This window comes from Dysidea avara, chromosome 2 (genome assembly GCF_963678975.1).
Source record: "Dysidea avara chromosome 2, odDysAvar1.4, whole genome shotgun sequence".
In the NCBI taxonomy this organism is placed as follows: domain Eukaryota; kingdom Metazoa; phylum Porifera; class Demospongiae; order Dictyoceratida; family Dysideidae; genus Dysidea; species Dysidea avara.
In genome coordinates this window covers 29662245-29683582 of record NC_089273.1, presented here as the reverse complement: position 1 = coordinate 29683582, position 21338 = coordinate 29662245, and the positions used below count along the sequence as shown (strand labels likewise).

Genomic DNA, 21338 nt, shown 5'->3' with positions numbered 1-21338 from the left:
CACCAACACATAGGCTATTCTGGGCTACTGTGTGGTTACTGGTTAGCATGGAAGCTTTATGGGCTTGCAGCTGTCATCCAGTTTGTGTATCACCAGTGTAATTACCAGTCATATAGAATCCGTATTAGCTAGTGGTAAGCAGTGTTGACTGTAAAATAACACCGGCACCATTGGAAGATCACGGACACCTAAATTCTCTGTAGTCTTGGCAGCAGTTTGCTGAGTTTGTTTCTTCTCTTTTTGGGGGGGGGGGGGGGGGGGGTTTGTGGAATGTTAGGATTTGGCAAGTTAACCCCCACGCAGAACTACAATAGCCAATCAAAATTAAATTATGGCCGTTGTTATTGCCACTGGTGAGCTAAAAAAAAAAAAAACTTTGACAAAAAAGGTACTGTAAAACAAAAAAAAAAGTTGGGTGAAAGCGGATCCCCAACCCCAGACCCTCCACACTTGATTCAAGGGGCCTAGCTACCACTCAGCCACCGCTGCCAGCTACTGCCTTCCTTTGTTTTCTAGCTACATTATAAATGCAACTATAGTAGCAAACCACAAGGGTGTACCGACAAGGAACCAAAACACTAGTTGCTATTGTTATTATCTACTTTACCAGTTAGGCACTGGAGGGTGTACACAGAAGGCAGAGCCTGTTCGAGGTGTTTACCCATAGCCTAGGAGCCTAAGCGAAAATCTTTGAGCTAAATATCCTAAAGTGAAACGGGACAAATACCTAGAAGTTTTCGCATCCCCTAAAGTCGAATGCTCAGGGAACTAGACGAGTGCCCTAAAGTCGAATGCTTGGGGCATACACATCGGTGTCAATAGCTAGTGGGTGGTTCTTATTGCCACCGGTATACCGGTGGATATAGACACTCCGTTACAGTCGATTGCACGTGCGTTTGAACATTGCGTAGTGCGTAAATTCGTCTGATCTGCCTACAAGATCTACACAGTCACGCAAACAGCACTAGACAAGTTCAAATTCATAAAACAAAGAATAGCAAGTGTTCCGTAACATTTCAGTTATATACACCTATGAACAACACGGAACCACTTTTGCCTACGCAAAGTTCAAACGCACGTGCAATCGACTGTAAATTGGGCATGCGTTGGATCACGGGATGCGCGGTTTGCGTTTAAGGGGCGTTTAAGGGGCGTTCCAGTGCGGGTAAACACGAGAGTGAGCAGCACTGTATCCTGTTGCACATCGGAGTAGTTTAAAGGACATCGCTACAGACTATAGCTAGCTACGTAACTATCCAGTGTTCCCACGAAAGTGTCCATCAGCCCTGAGCTACAGTTCAATTAAGCCGACACTGAGAAAGTGACTCGAATCATTTATATCAGTACAATCAGTGGATTGGTGAGTTGTGTGAAACTGTATAACTTGTTAAATCGAGTGCTAATTATATAAATAGTGCAATTGTTTAATCAATCTCTGAGATTGGAGACAAGTCAATACGTGTATAGCTGCTCAAATTAGACTTATAGCTAGCCTTTGGTACAACATGCAGTAGTGGTGTGGCTCCATTTTTCAATAAGCGGTACATTAGGCCCCTATTCGGTGATTATTAGTTTCTCATCCAGCCTTTCTAATTATTATGATGCGGGCGGGAGGGTATTACCATTATGCCATTATTTTATAATATTAACACACTGATGTATAGACCTTGTCCAACTTGTCTTTCTTTCTTACTACAAACATTTCCTTCACCAGCTGATTCTACTTTTCGTGATCGCCAACTGTTTTTCGACAGTCAACTGAAAGCCTGCTTTGATGAAGTTGATAGAGCACGATTGCAACTGGCACTGCAGCAATTTGCTAAGGAAAACAACAGTTCTCCTGGTGATATATAGCGAATTGTAGCGTTCATCAACAAAAATTATAACAGTTTGGTATCACGTGTTCTGAGCATGCGCAGAGCAAATAATGGCTTACCATGCGGTAGCTTAAGGAGGATGCGGGCGGTGGATGAGAAACTAATAATCACCAAATAGGGGCCTTACATAAAGGCCAAGTAGGGGGTAAGTACTACATTTATCAATAGTGCGTCCCCCACAACTTATATGGGGTAACTTCTGGCAGTAAGCCAATAAGACCACCATGCAGTCTTGCTTCAATGCAAGAAATAACAATCTTGCTTTGTTAGAAAACATGCTAGAGAAGATCAGTCCTTAACTCAGCTGCAGGAGTGTTAATTATGCACCTATCAATGTAATCCCAGACTACCACTGATACGGGCTGAGGGTGGGGGATGGTGGGGGGATTGATCGCTAAATTTCCCCGACATAGTGGGGATATGTCTTCACTAAAGAAATTCACTCAGGCAGCAAAAGTGTGTGCTTTCAATTTGTCTGGGGCGCTAACTACTACATTCATTAGAATCCACTCGCACCAACTCATCACTAGACCAACGCCACATGACCGTTCAAATCCCCTCCTAGCCCCAGTTTCCCGGGGTTTGCAAGTTGAGGCTTGAAGGAGCTTGGTCAGGGTTTGCATCACCATACTTCCCCCAATTGCAGTGATATCCAACCTCGTATTTTTAGTACAGAGCTGTATAATATTCTTTAACAACCAATACTTACTTTCAACAAGTTATCAATAAGCGAAATTTCGTTCCTGGATGCTTGCGCTTCTAAATAAAGTTTAATTCAACTTAGTTTGTTTTATAATTACGAAGTTATTGTATTTCAAAGTCAAAAATACATTAAAATTTAGTCTTCGGATAATTAGGGACAAAATGTATTACGGCGATGGCACTAGCTAGTTGTTTCAGTATGATGGTATTTCCGCAACATTACAGCTGGATTTGAGGGGCCTACATGGTTTCGTAGGCTTTCAATAGTGCTGATTTCAAATCTGACAAGCGTACAAGCCAAAAATTCAAGGTACAGTTAGTATAGCAGCCGTTTATACCCAATTTTACTGTCTGTATGCAATATAACGCTATATTTTTCTCATGTACGGACTTCAATCGAGTGTATTAAGTTGTTTTTAATATATTTGTAATGTAGTTGAGCTGAGCATTGTGCATACTAACTCCGCAATCCAGTTTATGTGCTTTGTAGTGTTATTGAATGGATAGAATATTGGCATTGGACAGTTGTGTGATAAGATAAGGCTGTATGCTGAAATGATACAATAAATTTTAATGGAAATTATTGGTCTAAATGGGATTACTGAAGGTATTTCCCTAGAATTAAGGAAGCAGCAATTTTCCCTGTTTTAAGTTTGATACATGGTTGAAAGCACTATGTCCAGCTTTTTACCTGTAGATATATTAAGAATGGTATAAGTAGCTTATACAAACAATTTGAATCAGTATAGTTTTATTTAAAATGTAGAAATCACTAGCTAATTTTCCCTTCGGTGCCATTTTTCCTATGTAAAATGGACCTAATTTTTAATGACATTGTAGTAGCTGTAACTTCACTATAGAATACAGTATTGATCTGAAATTTTCAGTAGAGGTTGCATGTTAGTAGTGCTTTATATGGTGTGTGTCATATGTGCTAATTGAGAGGTGTCGGTTTTTTGTAGGACATCACTACCAATAGGTGGGGAATTGTAATTTTCAGTGATGAAAATCCCCACCTTCCCCCACCTCAGTCTGTATCAGTGGTAGTCGGGGATTACATAGAGAGGTGCATTATTATAAGTCACTATCCCACTAGTGACCTTTAAAGAAGGCTACTGAAAGCCTGTGTAGCAGGGAGTCAGAAACGTGATACTAAAACTCTGTTCATATCAAACCTTGCTATTGGGAATTGTAAACTGAAGTGGTCAAATAAAATCTTGCGTAACATCAAGTTTTACTATGGATTATATATTAGGTATTATCGACCAGCTAACCGTTTATCTGTTATAACTTCGTCACGCAACATCGTAGAATCACGAAATTTGAAAGGTGAATGGTACCACTCTTTACCATCCTTGCTATCAAAATACAAACCCACCATCAAAAGTAGCATAAAATGATTGGTTGTGGAGCATTGCGTAGCGATCCAGCGATTATCGACGGTCTCAATGTATTATCGACTTCTATGTATAAATTGATTATCAATTATCGACCATTATCAATAAACGGGGAATTTCACTAACCAAAGTTTGAAGTACCACTGATTCAATATAAACACTCTAATCAGCTGCACAAGAAAATTGTCTACAAGAAAAATGAATAAAATTGAATGTTCACACACAGAGTTATGCATACAAATATAGCTAGCTATCAATTAACATAAAAGCATTTTACAAAGTCCACACACATACATATCACTCAAACAATCATAGTGCATCCATTTCTTGCATGTCACCCTTGTGCACTGTATCCACTCTCTCTGTAACCTTCCTGTTGCTGAAAAATTATCATCATATAAACCGAAACAAAATGCACATTCATTATTAGAAATTTCATGGCTTTGTAGCCCACTGTCACTAGACTCTGGTTCTGCATCTGATTCATCAATGACAGGATCAGGATGTTCTACATCAGTTTGTTTCTTTCTAGTTTTCTTCTTTAAAGCCTTGTCTGTCTGCTTCTTTTGCCTAATTTCATCCTTCCGAGCCTTTTCTTCTTGTTTTTCAATTTTCTTTCGCTCTCGTTCTTCCCGTCTCTTCTGTTTAGCCTCCTCTTCTTCTTTTTTCTTTTCTTTCTCAATGAGTTCCTTTAAAGCTTCATGACTGGTCAACACTCAAGCTTTTCCTTTGCCTTTCCTATTTACATTAACTTTTGGAATTACAAGTCCTTTTAACTCAGATATAAGTTCTTTGGTTGATGACAAACTCGAAAAAAGAGAAGTTGACGAACCCTCAAGACTTTGATCTCACTGCTAATGAATTACCAGTAAGTCAAGAAGCAGCTACTGATGTAATTGACACTTCAGTGGCTAGTGGGTCGACATGTTGATTAAGGTGTTCCGGGGCCGGTAGACTGTCTGGATGTTCTTGCCTTAACCAATCTAAATACAATGGATCATCATAAATATCATATCCATTATTGAATCTCCATTGAAATAATTTTATGCGAGCATCCTCATCATGGTGCACTAGACCCTCCACATTACCCAGATACTGATTGGGAATGCCATTATCATCATGATTAAATGACCCACCACTGCTGGAAGATGGAATTTCATCTGATGCATCACCTACATCTATGTAAGGTTTGGTGGTGGTAGCATTGAAAGGGCACACTCCAACTTTACGAAAGCCAGATATAATTGTTGCTGGATTGATTGTCTGAAACCAAAAGAGTACAGAAAACTGAAATTTTGTCACTAGCCTTCCAGGGTTGTCACTCATGTAATCATTACACACCTTTGCCCAAAGCTGTTTAAGTGGGCCAAAAAAACTTACATCAAGTGGCTGTGCTACATGAGTTGTGTGTGGTGGAAGACAAAATATAATAATCTTTTCTTCAGCAGCTATTGCAATGGCTTCAGGATTATAATGGGAAGAGTGTCCATCTAAGAGGAGTATGACTGGTCGTGCTGGTGAAATACTGGGAATGAACAGTTTCTGCAGCCACTAGGTAAATAAATCCTGGTCAATCCATCCATTTGGTGACATCCCGAATACAGTGTCTGGCACCTCTCCTTTCATAAAATCATAGTTAAAGCGCTCCCCTTTAAATATTACCATAGATGGCAACATTGTTCCCACAGCATTTGCACAGGACAAAACAGTTATTTGTGTTTTGTTACCAAATGATGGACCATACACTTTCTTCAATCCCTTTGGAGCAATTCTCTTAAGCTGTTTGCTGTCCAGTGGCATCTCCGTTTCATCCATATTGTAAATGCATGTACTCTTATTCAACAAGCCATTTTTCTTCAATGTCTCCTTCAACAGTGAGTAATAGTAGTCAAGGGAAGCCTTTGTTACAGCATTTGATCGACAATTAGAGAGTGGGTCAGAGCATCGGAGTGACAATTCATTGTGTCTTTTCATAAAACCTTGCCACAATCCTTCTCCTTTAAAGCCATCCATATTATTATCAGGATTCTTTTTCTCCACAATTCATTTCACAATACGAAGAACTTCTTGCTTGGTTTTCTCATGCCCCATTTTGCAAGCAGTGATCAAAAAACTAGCTAAGCTACTTTCCTCATCGTTGGTTAGATATGGCTCAGGTCCTGGGTTCCTTCCGTGCCTTACTCGACCTGAAATCCTGTCTTTCAAGCGCAAAACTCCCTGGCAGCTTGATTCACCTTCAATTCACCTGACTTCACAGTGTCCATAGCATGAATCATCGAGGTTTCATCCCACTGCTTACGCTTCTTAGGCGGACCAGTCTCAGTGTAGTCACAGGAATGTCTACTTGAGGACTCATTGAATCACTAGCGTTCAACCTCGCCTTCCTGGTCTTCCACCCTTGTTTAGCAGCATCGCTTCGGGATCTAAATCCGTGAGATCGTTTCGGCATTGTAGCATGTATCAGCTAAACGTACGTGAATTTTTGATTCTCCGGAAAAGCTTCATCAATTAAATAGGCGATAATAAGTTAAATGTTTTGGTCGATAATAACTGATGGTCGATAATTGCTGAGTTATGCTATAACAGCTAAAAATTAACTCCATGTCATTTTGGCAGTCTTAGCTTAGTCAAATCAGTTGGTTGAAAAATGTTGTTGACAGCTGTCATTTCTTGTAAAATGCATGCATTTGTGCTCAATACAAAAAATGCAAAAAAGCAAGCATTAGCACCCATAATCTTTAGATTACATGATACAAAAATTGAAGCCCTTGAATCGCTCTACATGATTCCACACAAAGTAATGCTCTAGTGTTACCTGTTACCATAGTAACATTTATTTACTATTGATTACAACATAATTATTATTATGTATCCCCATGTAATTTATGTTGGAGAATTTAATTACTTGAGTGGGAAAATCCCACCCTAAACCGAATTAGCTAAACTTGGTATCATTCTACTGTATGTGTCAACACTTGCTGATTAAGAATCCACCCGAAGTAAGTGCCTAACCAATTATTATACCGAATTACATTGTAAAACATACGAATAAACAGGATTTTCCCGTTGTTTTATTACGTATCTGAATTCAGATTTTGGCAATACAAGGTTCTATCCTGCCTTTTCTCTTGGTCACTTCACAAACTCCTACAGTATATATCACTCAATTCACCATATTGATCGAGGGTTCTGATGAGCCATATCAGATCTCTGTAAATTAAAGTATGCGGAAGTTGTGGAGCCGTATTTACTAGGTGTCATTTCAACGTGTATTTTACATTAAAGATTTTTATATTGTACGGTAAAAGTTGACAAATGTTTTGATATGTCACATCAAAAACTTTGTCGCAGTTATTGTACATTTAATTTTATGAATCAAAAATTACGGAAAAATAACACTCTCTCAAACAATGCATCACAACTTCCGCATACTTCAGTTTATAAAGATGGGGTTGCATTTATCAGAATCATTAATTGTGTGTCAAGTGAATACGACCAATGGAGAAGAGTGAGCTTTGTATGGCAAATTTACACATCCAAGTACAATATTTTATTATGAAGAAACATTGTTTTTTTCATATGTTTTGTGTGTATATTTTTGTAGAATGGCCAGTTAAGCCATTCGTTCAGGTGGTTTCTTAATCTGTATAATTCAACTCATCTAATGAGACCAAGTTTAGTGAATTTGGGTAAGGGCAACCCACTGCACCTTTGAGGTTTGCGTACTGAGGTATATTAGTTTAACAGTACATAGAGTTGACATTAATATCAATACCAATATCATATGTGACCGGATTTCATATAACAAGGCTTCCACACACACAAAATCAAACTTACGTTTTTACCAGAAATGGATTGCTGGTCTAATACACTATCATATTCCACACTGTACTTCCTTCAGGACTGGCAAGTCTGGTTTCTGTAGCAGCTTTCTTCCGACCCTGTCAAAGCCACGAGTGGGAGATTTGCGCCATTAAATGGCCATGGCTTTGTGATAATGGTGTGTAGTGAGCTGGGACTTCACAGAGAACTCGCCAATAGTGTTCTCAGTCAATTTGGAGTGATTTGAGGGCCATGGAGAGCCCAAACTTGGCCTCTGGATTCCAATCGTCTTCTTATTTCATTCTATACCCCTATATTAAGCCCACCCACCACCCTCCCACCCTATTACTGCCACCTGTGATATTATTACCTGCTCGAAAAAAGCTTCCCAAAACAGGGCAAATTTTGGGTATCAGAGATGTATACACCCACTCAGTGATAGCTAGTAAATAGATGAATAATTGGTACAAATTTTGTTTGCACAGCTGTAGGCACTGGGAAGTTATTACACAATGATTCCTTAAAATCGCCATATCTTCTAACGAGGCTTTGTGCATCGAAGCCTTGTTTTGTCAAATTCAGTCACATATAATATCAATCAATCATACAGTATGATAGTAACTGTATAGTAGGGACCACAAAGGAGTAGGCGTAGCCCACAGATAAATATCACCGAAAAACAACTTCAATTTTCCCTGACGATGATGAGGCAGTATTACTAAGCCCAAACCAGCTTTCAGATCGACCCGAAACGCTTTCAACAAGTTGCTACAGAATTTTAAAAATTATTTATTTAACGGAATTTTCTACTGACTGACTGACTGATTGCCTGATGCCTTCAGACAAGTGTAACTCGATAACGGCTAAAGCTATGGGCTTGAATTTTTCACTGTTCAACGTCACTTTGGCCCGACTGGTGCCTTTTGGCATACCGCAGTACGTACAATGCATTCTTCATGGACCTACCAGTGTCCTCCTTTGTGTCCCATTCATCTTTGCTGACAGCGAAAAGTGTCGATTTGGTGGTAGCATTCCTTTCCCTGCAATTTCCTAATTTTCTCTTGTACTTGTGGAAACAGTACTTGTTAGGAACATTACAGTGTACCAAGAAACCATTAAAGGATTTCAATTAGAATGCAGAGTTACTTACGTACTACTTACGTACAAAGCATTCAAAACACAGTGTTTGTTTATGCATGCATGTGTACTGTATTTCATAATCTTTTTGTTACCATGGTTTGTTTCACTCCTACATAGATTAGAAAATGGCAGGAATGTCTGCAGAAAAAGCTTTTCGAAAATTTCAACCAGACCTATTGGATTTGCCAATGAATGTTGCAAAATTTGTGAGTAAGCTGGAATCAGAAAATTTCTTTGCTGGAAATCAAAAGGCTTCAATGATAGCAGAAAAGACAGAGCCAGACAAGGCATTGTATTTCCTTGATGATGTAGTGAAACGCAACATCGATATGTACTTTGAGAGACTTCTCAAAGTAATGAATGAATATGACAAGGAGATTGGTGGTCCAATGTCTAAACTGGCCTTAAAGATATGGGCAGCAATGGGAAAATGTAAGGGATATGTGTAAATCATAAGTTAGCTCATGTTACCGTGTAATAAGATTAATCATGGTAGATTAATCATGGTACAGCATTCTGTACGGCTTTTTTTGAGTTACTTGTTTGCCCCATGGAGAAGACAACTTTTCACAAAAAGCATATGAGAGGGAACTCAATCTGACCTACAGTTGTATGGATTACAATTGTTATTAACAACTGAACTGAACTGAATTAATTCATGCATACACATATTAGCTGCATCGCATTTGTAAACTTTGAACAAGGGAAAGTATGTAATAATTTAAATTTTAGTTTGTATTCTATAGTACACACGCACTCACTCACACACACCTATGCACACTCATATACACACATACGGACACACACACACATGCTCACACACTGTATTTCGGTGGATGTTTTCTTTAATATTACGTAGCAAATTTCTTTTTATTACATAAAAAATAAGTCTTAGCAAGCATAACAGCTATTTTAATTATTGTGCAAACACACATGATGCAATAAATCTGCAAATTAAAGTTTTATTAATAAAAGATAGTTACAGTTTACCTTTAATTTGATTGTGTAAATGTGTTGTTTTTATCTCATTCTGCAGCAGGTGAACCTGGGGAATCATCATCAAATCCTCCTACTCCTGAGCCAGGTATGATATTCCATGCAATATGGGTGATTGTACGTCTTGGTAAGCATGCAACTTTTACCAAGAATATGATTTGGCAATATGAAGAAAATTTGTAAATTCTGCTACCAATAAACTTTTCCATATTGGTACTTTGATCAGTGAATTTTTCCTGCATTGAATAATTAATATTTATAACGTACTTTTTGTACATTAGCACCGTGTGAGTACAATAATGTTATTACCAGGAAAATTTTTAGGCACAGATGTGCTACTTTGTCCATATTGCATGAACGTGTGGCTAACCTATTGGCTACAAATGAGGTGATGCCTGAGCTGGAGATACGTAAGTGCATATAGCTGCTTAAGTTTGAGGCCTCACTTGTGACTATGTTTCCCATTGCTTTATCCATACTGCACATATTAGTGTTGTAAAGTGCATAATTAACTTTAATTACATACTACTCCAATCCAGCTTGTTTCAGTACTTTTTATTGCAGCACTATACACTGTCCCTACTCTAATTTAAAATTCCTAATTTTTTTCTTATATGAGTAAACATTTTTTGCAAGCTCATGACCACTTAATAGCCTGCTTTTCACAAAGCCTATATACAATTATAGAGTTAATCACAGTACTATATACAATAACAACTGATTAGTGGGCACGGCTCTACATAAGCCTGCAAGCAGATGTTGATTCATGCATACCTACAGACTGATAAGCGGGTGTGGCTACCATATGCCTACAGACAGGTATTTACATAAGTGGGCGTGGCTCACGAAAGAATCAGGGCTATGTTATGATGTGTTACAACACATACACATCGTTACACTAGCACGTGATCCAATCCAGGTCAGACCAGCTTAATCTGCACCTACATACCAACTTTCTTCATTTTTGGTGTTGCCTAGGTGATACGTATGTACGATGTCATGTAGTATGTGACACTGTTTCAGCAAAACCCATACCATCGTAGCATTTCCAAACTCTCTTTATTGTGTATCTGCAATATTAGAAATTATAGTGTCCATTAACAGGTTTCAGCTTGTTGTATAACAGAAGTTTTTCAATTAATGTGCTGGATTTCAAGGAAATTAATTTGTACAGCAACTAAAATTTTAAACCAGCAGCTGTAACTTGCATGTGAATTGGTCTACAGAATTAAGACTTGGGTCAATGTATTCTTCATGATCAACAAATTAGGGATCAAATGAATAGTAGTTTACTGTATTGGAATATATGCTCAGCCCTTATGAAATTAGTCAAAACTGTAAGGTTTCATTGCTATGATTGCAATTCAGTAATTAAGGTGACCACTATTAAGAAACCTATAAATAACCACAAACAGATTTGTTGCTTCATATGAATAACTTACTGAGATAAAAGATACCACAGTACCTTTTCCATCACAGTGATACTGTGATGGAAAGTGTTTATAACAAAGTAGAAGTACCTGGAGTAAGCCACAAATCTATACGGAGTCTTGTATCCTTTCCTTTTTGTTGTTTTCATTAGCAACATCTTCTGCTTTGTTAATTGCTGACAGCCAATCATGTGTCACCACATAAACGATCACAACTACTGTTACCCACTGTTGCTTGTAGTTTCCTACTGTTACCTACTGTTGCCTGTAGTTACCTACTGTTTCCCAATTTACCCACTATTAACTACTGATACGTACTGTCACCCACTATTATGCACTGTTACCTACTGTTGTCTACTATTACCCACTGTTACCTATACTGTTGTTGTTATATTGTACTTAGCCCTGATCCTCTATACTTCTATGAGTAAAATATTGCTCACTTTAAATGTAAGATATCTGTTACCCTGTGATCACTGTAACCAGTACAAATAGATTGAATTTACATTATGAATACTAGAGGTGTACCGATAATCGGATCGGCTACAATATCGGCCATCGATATGGTAATTTTTACCAATATCGGTAACAGTACAGAATAGTAGGAGGACCGATATCGCTACCGATACTTATACAGTAGCAATAATTTGTACATAAACAGATTATGCATTGGTTTTCTACGTTATCTATGTGGCTCTTTAGTGCCAGTGGCTTACTGTCAAGCTTATTGTTCACTATGAAACAAGCACTACACTACGAGAAGCCATACAAATACACATGATTCTAGTGTTTGTTGCTGGAAAGCTTATCACAGTCTTTACAAATGAAGCAGTTATAGAGTACCTTTGTAATAAAAGAAGAGTCACAGGATAACCAAGGAAACTTGCTGTTCCAGCTTTCTCACAAGCCTTTAGAATGCAGAGTAATACAGAAATATCCGCTTAAGGCTTCATGGGAGTATACATAAAATGTTTGTGGGTGCCTAATTGTCTGGATTGCACAATAGAAACCCAAGCTGTATACCACCACAGGCAGGGTATAGCAATGAATACATACACATGTTGTTGTAGAGTAGGTAAATGTACACTTTTGTTTGCTTAAAATATTACTGCAAATATCAGATCGACTATCAGTTATCGGCTTCTTTTGGTTGCATCAATATCGGATATCTGTACATGCCAAAAACTCATATTGGTACACCTCTAATGAATACCTCATTTTAAGCCACATATGAATTTCTGCATTAGTGCTAGAACATACTATCCAATCTGTAAACTCAATCACAGCTCTTGCTGTTCTTGTTTTTTTTTCTGTAGTTGCTTTGTGTTGTCCTGCTTACATGAACATTTTGCTGATTGTTGAGTGGTTAAAATTATAATCAATCAATCAATCAATAGGTTTGAGCCAATTACGCTTTGAAGATAACCTATTATGCTTTTGAGCAGTGCTCAAAAATCCAGCCTATTATGGTTAAAAGTATGCTAGCTCCCAATAATCAAGATTATGCTCTAGAGTTGGCTGTTTTATTAGAGTATATCAGCCTTTACTGATGACTGTTGTATTAGAGTAAGTGACTGCTTTATTAGAGTATCTCAATCTTATTTCCACGAAGGGTGAATAATCAGCCAAAGAAACAGTCAAGTAATAGCATCATACAATTTCTTGGTATGAAATGCAGCATCAAAGTGTAACGTACTCACGTTTTGCTGCATTTTTGGCATGCATATTGCACATTTAATTAAAAATCTTGAAAATTGTCCTATTATGCTGGAATTATGCTTGATGCTTTTGTCAGCCTATTATGCTTGAAATAATGCTGGCATAATTGGTGCAAGCCTCTCAATCAATCAATCAATCCTTTATCACAATATTTTAAACTATTTATATTTATAAGATCCATATTCATACGTAACCTATTCAGATTCAACAACATAATATACATCTATTCATCTAACACATTTATTTGTACAATATAACAGTTTGATCATAATCACGTTACATTGATCTATGTACCTAATATTGTAAATTAAGAAAATATTTTTGCTTTGATCTAATTAAAGCTTAACTTGATATATTTCATACACATATGTACATAATTTTGCGCTTCAATTTCTGTAGAAAGAGAACCAAGGAAAAGAAAAATATCGAAATCTGATAGTCCTAGTAAGTATATATGATTGTTGTACATACAGTTTACTTACACACCTAATAAACTATTTATTATATTATACAACTGCAGGTGTTTGCCAGCATTGAAACTGGGTTGATGGTGCTTGCCCGAATAACCCACTAACCTACGCAATTTATGCAATATAGCAATTTGAGTCAGACCCTGATTTTACCTAGATGTGACCCACTTTGCTAAATACTTATGTGTACACCAATATCTACATTTTGGGTTCACCACTAGCATACATATTTAGTTTTAAGCAAACAGGTATATAGCTATATGGAGTGATGGGGTCAATACTGTTTATAACTTGTTACTACCAGCCAAAGTAATACGTTAGAGGTACATACATAGTACTGTAAAATAAAAGTAACTAGTAATAAAGTAAGGTACATAATTTTTGCAAGTATGTAAGGTAATTACAACTTAAAACAAAATTATCATTGGGGCTGTAAAAGAAGGGTGCTGCCAAGCAAAGTAGGATCAACCAAACAAGCTTATTCAACACGACTGGTAAGAACAAGGACTGATATCAAGTTGCAGCCAAGTAAATGCAGTATTACCCATTTTCTTTGTATCTAGCTATAGCTATATGTGACTGTCTCAGTGAAAACCCATCTAGTTCACACAAGCATGCGTATTGAGAAAACAAGATTTTGTAAAAAATAGATGAAGTTATACGTGCTACAAAGAAAATTTTACACAAGTTTTAATTGTGCCATTACTCAGGAAAGGAAGTGTTTAAATTGATTAAACCTATTATATGTCTTATTTGCATACTCATGGGGAGTTTGAAAATCTTTGTTTCATTTCTGTATAGCTCCAATGGTTTGCATGTCATGTGCGTTTGTTTATGATGCGATAGGCGTAAACAAAATCATTGCCATATCTTCAATAAAACCGCCTTAATACGCCTATGCGCAAATACTGCAAGGCTAAAAATATACCTTGGCTGATCTGCCAATCTATGGTGATGCTGTAAGCCAAATCCCAACTTTGTAGACTAATCCAAACGGAAGTTATGGCTGCTAATGTAAGCTCCTGTAGTTTATTTTTAGTATAGTCACTGTACAAATCAATTTCCTTGCTTTTTCTACTTTCTATCGTAATTTCAAAACTACTCACCATAATTGATCGAAATTTTGGTAAACCATTCCTTGGACTATGCAGATAATGTTGAGAAAATAAAGAAATTCGGAAGTTGTGTGAACTAGACGGTTCTTTGTTGAGATGGTCACTTATCACAAAACTAGAGCAAATACACAAGCAACTGTTATTAAATTGTTATTTGGCTGCTTTTTAAAATCACACACTACAAAAAAAGCAGCCAATTAAATGACAATTTAATAATAGTTGCTCTAGTTTTATTATATAGCTATAGCTAGATACAAAGAGAATAGGTATAATACTGCATTTACTTGGCCGCAACTTGATATCAGTCCTCGTTCTTACCAGTCATGTTGAATAAACTTGTTTGATTGATCCTATTGTGCTTGGCAGTGCCCTTTGTTACAGCACAAGGCTGTTTTTGTATTAGGATATCACACATATTCATTACTGAGCAAGACAAAAAAAGTATTGCATAAAGCTAATAGTTTCATACAAGCCATCTTTGGTTATCACAAAAGCTTCCAGAGTTATTGTGTGTATTGCACCATAGCTTGGGACATGAAGTGGCACAACCAAAGATTGTAGTTTGGTACAAGTAGGCAGGTACATTTTGGTGTTCCAACCTCAATAGGCTATGGCTTCTATAGAAAAACCATCAGTGAACAGATTGAGTAAAGGACATTTCCGGCAGGTGAGAATGTGTACTGGATTGTCCCTTGAAATGCACAAACAAAGCTCTATTGTGGGGTGTGTTACTGCTACTTCAGAGCCATAAATAACAAGTGAATAACTAACACTTGCAAGAATAGCACGTGATAGCAAGTTCATTAAGCTCACCATACTGATCATGTTCACTGAGCGTTGACGCTTACATCCAAATTTGCACCGAATTCACCGACTGTAAATTGATGCTACTGTAAGTAGAGGTGTCTTAAATTTATGATAGAGTTCTAAAACACTGCAAAATTAATCAGCAATTAGCATAGGCGACGTTATTATCCTATGAACACACTTATGGAAATTAACTCACCACTTCCCAGAAAAACAGCAGGTCATAATCGAGCAAACCTACTCCATATGTTTAATTACGTATCAAAGATTGTTCCATGAAGCACAAGAGTGAATGAATCAAACTTTGAGAAAATCACTAATGGTGGCTCTTGCAAGAGAGGTGGAGTTCCAAGATTTGTACTGAAGAAACTTAACTAGCCAAAGAACTTGAGATAGTAAATCCGAGGCTATGAAACTATCACAGTCTAAGATATGAGTCAAGTGGCTTGCACTAACAAGTATGCAAAGGAGAAGGATTCAACATTTTCAGCAAAATTTCATGCTGTGTTACTAAAACATAACAGGGATTACTTACTTAGTAATACGCTTATTATAATTATAACAATATACCAAAGGTTTTGTTGCATCGCAAGGTTATTATTATTATTTTTTTTACAAAATAATAATTTTAATGGTTTTAGGTATGTGTTTTATTCGAGTTAGTCGTTCATGTAAATAACTGAGGTGCCCTACTTTCCTTGGCTGTGGACTCACCACCGTGAGTCTTGATGTACATACTGATGAATGCAGAATGAAAATATTCCATCCCAATACTGAGATATGACATGTTAGGTGATGGGGTGTAGTTTGTTCCCACATGTCCTATATATAGAATAAAACTTGTGAAGTCTATGTAATAGTTAGACTTCAGACCACAGGGGTCTAAGTAATTTAGTAACCCGATGGCCCTGTGTCGTGGCGCCTGAGCGAAGCGAAGGCGCTACTACAGGGCCTGAGGGTTACTAAATTACTTAGACCCCTGTGGTCTGAAGTCTAAGTTATTTAGACCCTTTATGTAGTTGTTGTACCTTAACATTGTTGACAGCTGCTTGTAACAGAGAAATGTAGCGTTCATTAGTAGAAACAAGCCATTACTGCACCCGTAACAACAGTTACGGGTTTAAAATTAATTTTCAGGTGGCGATGCGTTGCCAACGCTATCAGTCCGGGTGCGCGTAATAAACATGAAAAGGGTCTAAGTAAACATGAAAGGGTCTAAGTAAACATGAAAAGGGTCTAATAAGTGTTTAGTATGTTATTGGACCATAGCATAATGGCATGGAAATGTATGAGTCATGAAATATGAAACACACACAAACCACATAGCGTAAGCGATCGAATGTCGACTGGTATCTTATGTCGACCACAGGTGTATCTAAAGTCGAATACTGGAATTAAAAGAAATTGTCTGGATAATTACTACGGTAAGGATAGTTGGTGAGAAGTGCTCCAAGAAGAAACCCAAAAAGTGTGACAAGCCCTCAGGAATACCCGTATATCCAAATAAGGCAAATGGCGACCGAGAAGGCAACAACACTCAGAATGAACCTGAAATCACACTCTGGATGCGAAAGTAAAGAAATTGTATCAAGCAATAATACTTGGGTCAGCTAAAACACTAAACAAGTCTTCTTTGTCCTCCATTTCACTCGCATTATACGAAAATTATAGAATACAGTGTTACCGTGGCATCGTATAAACATTACCATATATGGATATTAACCTTACAATTGTGGCATCCGATAGTATACATTACTATTCTCCTCCGTAATTTAATTACCATGGCAAAGGGAAAAACCGAGGGTGGTCGACTTTAAGATATTGAAGAATGTATTGCAGTCGAGTTAGAATACATATGGTCGACTTACGATATGGATGGGACGAAAAGGGAATTGTCTTTACTTCTTCTTAACACGCACTGAGGGTTAGTTAAGTACATACACGGAATCTGCTTGTACTTAAGATGTTGCTAAACTAATAAGCTTTGGCGTGCGTTGAATGGTGTTGGCTTGGTGGAATATAATTGAAAAGCGGTCGACAATCGATCGCTTACGCTACATAGTTTTTGCATGGCTGTAAACATTTAAGTTATAGTTAAAGCACTGCCATGTGTGTGTACAGAAAATACAGCATGAGGAGACATGTCGAGAGGCTAATACTGCAATTTGCTTTTTTTTGTTGTAAAATAATTTTCATATGCAAAATTGGAAAATTTCTTGCATGAAAATATTTATACAAGATCAAACTACTCTAAAAGGGCAGTCATTCATGTAAATCATATGAAATATTTTTTTACACACAAATTTTTTTGCACGAAAATAAAGTGAATTATGGTACAGCACAAGGTGAAGCCGAGTGCTGTGACTTTATGCATAAATATTTGGCAGACTGTGCATACAAGACAGTGTACTGTATAATTATTTGATACGTACAACACCAACTTGTATGTGTACAAAAGCACAGCACGAGCTAGGGGAGAACTGAGGGACTAATACAGCACAAAGTTAAGATGAGTACTGTATTAGTCATAAGACACCCCAATTCCCTAGTGCTGTTTCTTTTACAGATAGAAATACACTAGCATTTTGTGAGTCCTGAGTGGTCTCAAGCTGCTTCAGTTCTTCACCATCAGACCATTAAAAACTGCCCATAATATCCGTTTCAAGTCATAGAACTAGCAAATAGAATTAGTTTTGCTAGTTTTAGCAATTTAAAATGCAACATGATATCAGACAAGTTAGGTATTGCTTTTGTACATGTAAGTGAATTAGCATACTTTTCATAGCTGTACAGCATTGTTAGTCATAAAGAACACCATATGGCTAATAAAGCACTCTTTAATATTTTGATCCTACCATATGAATACATAAAGTAGCATACAAAACAGTAAATAAATGCATATATGATTTATTACACTATGAAATTGATACCACAATACATTGTTACATTGCAGCTTTTAAATGTTCTGCTATTTACATTTAATTTTACCGCAGATGAAGACCCTGATACAAGAAAGAAGTTTTTAAAAAAAAGAAAAAGATCTGGTAAGTGTGAGTATCATGGCTGCCTTATGTATTAGTTTGTTTTGATCTGTGTGAATATTGACTTTGTGAAAGTGACAACTTATTATACGCAAGTGTCCTCTGTAAATTACTGGTTTATGTACGTATAATAATTATTTACAAAAGGTGCTGCTGGCAGTAACTTTGATGCTCCTAGTACTTCAAAAAGTGTCCTATTAACTGATAAAATATTATCATCTAGTAAGTCTAGTAAAATAATGTGATACATTTTCAGTGAATAAATTTACTGTAGAGCCAGAATTCCCTGCACTACTGAAGGAATTAGAATCTGTTGCTGAGTGGGAGACAGTGGGTGCATATCTCTTAAATGACAAAGATGGGTCAAAAATTGAGCAGATAGAAAGTTCATGCAATGGTGATGTTAAAAAATGTCGCAGTCGGATGATCCGGGAATACTTGAAAAGTGGTGATGTATCCTGGCAAAATGTTTTGACATCTTTGAGAGAAGCTGGTTACAAAAACTTGGCTGATCGCTTGGAGAAATCCCTTTTATCAAAGAGATGATTGTAGCTTTATTACAATTAATATAATAAACTAAGTCAAAAGTATTGAATGTATACAAGTAGCTACATTTATATGAATTTACAGCTATGTTTGAATGGCTTGCTTTGTAGACACTGATACCTGTATTCTGAAACAACTGATTTAATTAAATGATTTATACATCTTATATGATTTAAGACAAGTGTACAGGAAATAAATAAGCAATCTAGATACAGGGGTAACAAACTTTAAAGCATCTGGAGCCCTGGCAAGACAAACACACACACACACACACACAAGAAACAAAACACACACATACATCAATACTTAATTAGATCCCACAAATCTGAGGAGTGAGCAGTGAGCACTGAAAATTCTGTCTGTATGAGCAAGATATTGCAATTCTGGCAGTTTGATCAAACAATGGCTTAATGGTAACTTGTGTACATGAGACAGGTTGGTCAGCATCACAGGTGTAAAGTGCCCTGAGCAACCAATCTCACTATTGTAACAAGCTTGGCATACAGGCCAGTATATCCGTGTTCGTACAATGAAATAGCTTAGTACAAAGAACATACACAGCAAAGCAGCACGAAACCGTGCCAACTAATCAGCACCAGGCATGGGGCGAAGTACTTTGCTACTTGTACTTAAGGACACTTAAGTACACCTTCTTGAGTACTTGTACTTATACTTAAATACTTTTTGTACAAATGTAATGTAATGTACTTGTACTTATACTTAAGTTCTAAGTGATGTACTTAAGGTACTTAAAGTACTTTGAAGTACAATGAAGTCCTTCACATATGTATAAGTGAAATAAGTTGTAGCTATATATATATATATCTAATCCAAAACAGCCAAGCTGTAAAAAAAGAGTGCGGCCCTGAGAAAGGTTATGGTGAAAAAAGATGTGAAATCCAAGGTGGCGGCCAAGAAATGGCTGTGATGGTAGGTTAATGGTAAAAATTTTAATAACGACAATTCAGGTGAATTTTGTGCCAAGACCAAGCGGCACCAAATTCACCTGAATTGTTGTTATTAAAATTTTTACCATTAACCTACCATTACAGCCATTTCTTGGCCGCCACCTTGGATTTCACATCTTTTTTCACCATAGCCTTTCTCAGGGCCGCACTCTTTTTTTACAGCTTGGCTGTTTTGGATTAGATTTCACTTCTTTTTGTATTTGTATACCCCAAAGCCGGCCTATGGCTGGCTTTAGGGCTTTTTACCTGTCATTTTTTCTTTACTACAGGAAGAAGAAAAGATGAAGCAGGGTGATTTCTTTGTAGCTGACCTCTCTGCAAGGTGATCCTTCTAGCTGATCTCTCTACCGGATGACTTGTTTGTAGCTGAACTCTCTACAGGGTGATTTGTTTGTAGCTGAACTCTCTACAAGGTAACTTCTTCTAGCTGATCTTTCTACAGGGTGATTTGTTTGTAGCTGAATTCTCTACAGGGCGATTTGTTTGCAGCTAAACTGCTGAACTCTCTACAACGTAACTTCTTCTAGCTGAACTCTCTACGGGTGGCTTGTTTCTAGCTGATCTCTCTACAGGGTGACTTGTTTCTAGCCGAACTCTCTGCAGGGTGATTTGTTTCTAGCTGAACTCTCTACAAGGTAACTTCTTCTAGCTGATCTTTCTACAGGGTGATTTGTTTGTAGCTGAATTCTCTACAGGGAAATTTGTTTGCAGCTGAACTCTCTACATGGTGGTTTCTTTGTAGCTGAACTCTCTACAATGTACCTTCTTCTAGCTGAACTCTCTACAGGGTGACTTGTTTGTAGTTGAATCCTCTACAGGGTGATTTGTTTCTAGCTGAACTCTCTACAAGGTAACTTCTTCTGGCTGATCTTTCTACAGGGTGATTTGGTTGTCTCTACAGGGCAATTTGTTTGCAGCTGAACTCTCTACATGGTAGTTTCTTTGTAGCTGAACTCTCTACAATGTAACTTCTTCTAGCTGAACTCTCTACAGGGTAACTTTTTTCTAGCTGAACTCTCTACTGGGTGATTTGTTTGTAGCTGAATTCTCTACAGGGCAATTTGTTTGCAGCTGAACTCTCTACATGGTAGTTTCTTTGTAGCTGAACTCTCTACAATGTAACTTCTTCTAGCTGAACTCTCTACAGGGTAACTTGTTTCTATGTAGCTGATCTCTCTACTGAGAGAATTTTTTATAGCTGATCTCTCCACAGAGTGGCTTGTTTCTAGCTGAAAAACTCTGGCTGAAGTTTCTATAGAGTGAATTGTTTCTAATTGATCCTTCTACAGGGTGACATGTTTCCAGCTG

General features: G+C 37.4%; 1 protein-coding gene across 1 annotated transcript; it reads left to right on the top strand.

The window, feature by feature from the left end:
- The first annotated feature begins 1146 nt into the window (after positions 1-1146).
- On the top strand, positions 1147-19228 carry LOC136247042 (uncharacterized). Its single transcript, XM_066038640.1, has 7 exons — positions 1147-1360; positions 9056-9370; positions 9975-10022; positions 13483-13527; positions 18469-18519; positions 18664-18738; positions 18791-19228. Exons 2-7 carry the CDS (start codon positions 9064-9066, stop codon positions 19060-19062), a joined length of 798 nt encoding a protein of 265 aa, XP_065894712.1. The 5' UTR covers positions 1147-1360; positions 9056-9063; the 3' UTR covers positions 19063-19228.
- Positions 19229-21338: the final 2110 nt, after the last annotated feature.

Coding starts and splice junctions, on each gene's coding strand:
- LOC136247042 (XM_066038640.1), top strand. CDS start 9,064: ATGGCAGGAATGTCTGCAGAAAAAGCTTTTCGAAAATTTCAACCAGAC. Junction 13,528..18,468: donor ATCGAAATCTGATAGTCCTA/GTAAGTATATAT, acceptor ATTTTACCGCAG/ATGAAGACCCTGATACAAGA. Junction 18,739..18,790: donor TGATAAAATATTATCATCTA/GTAAGTCTAGTA, acceptor AATTTACTGTAG/AGCCAGAATTCCCTGCACTA.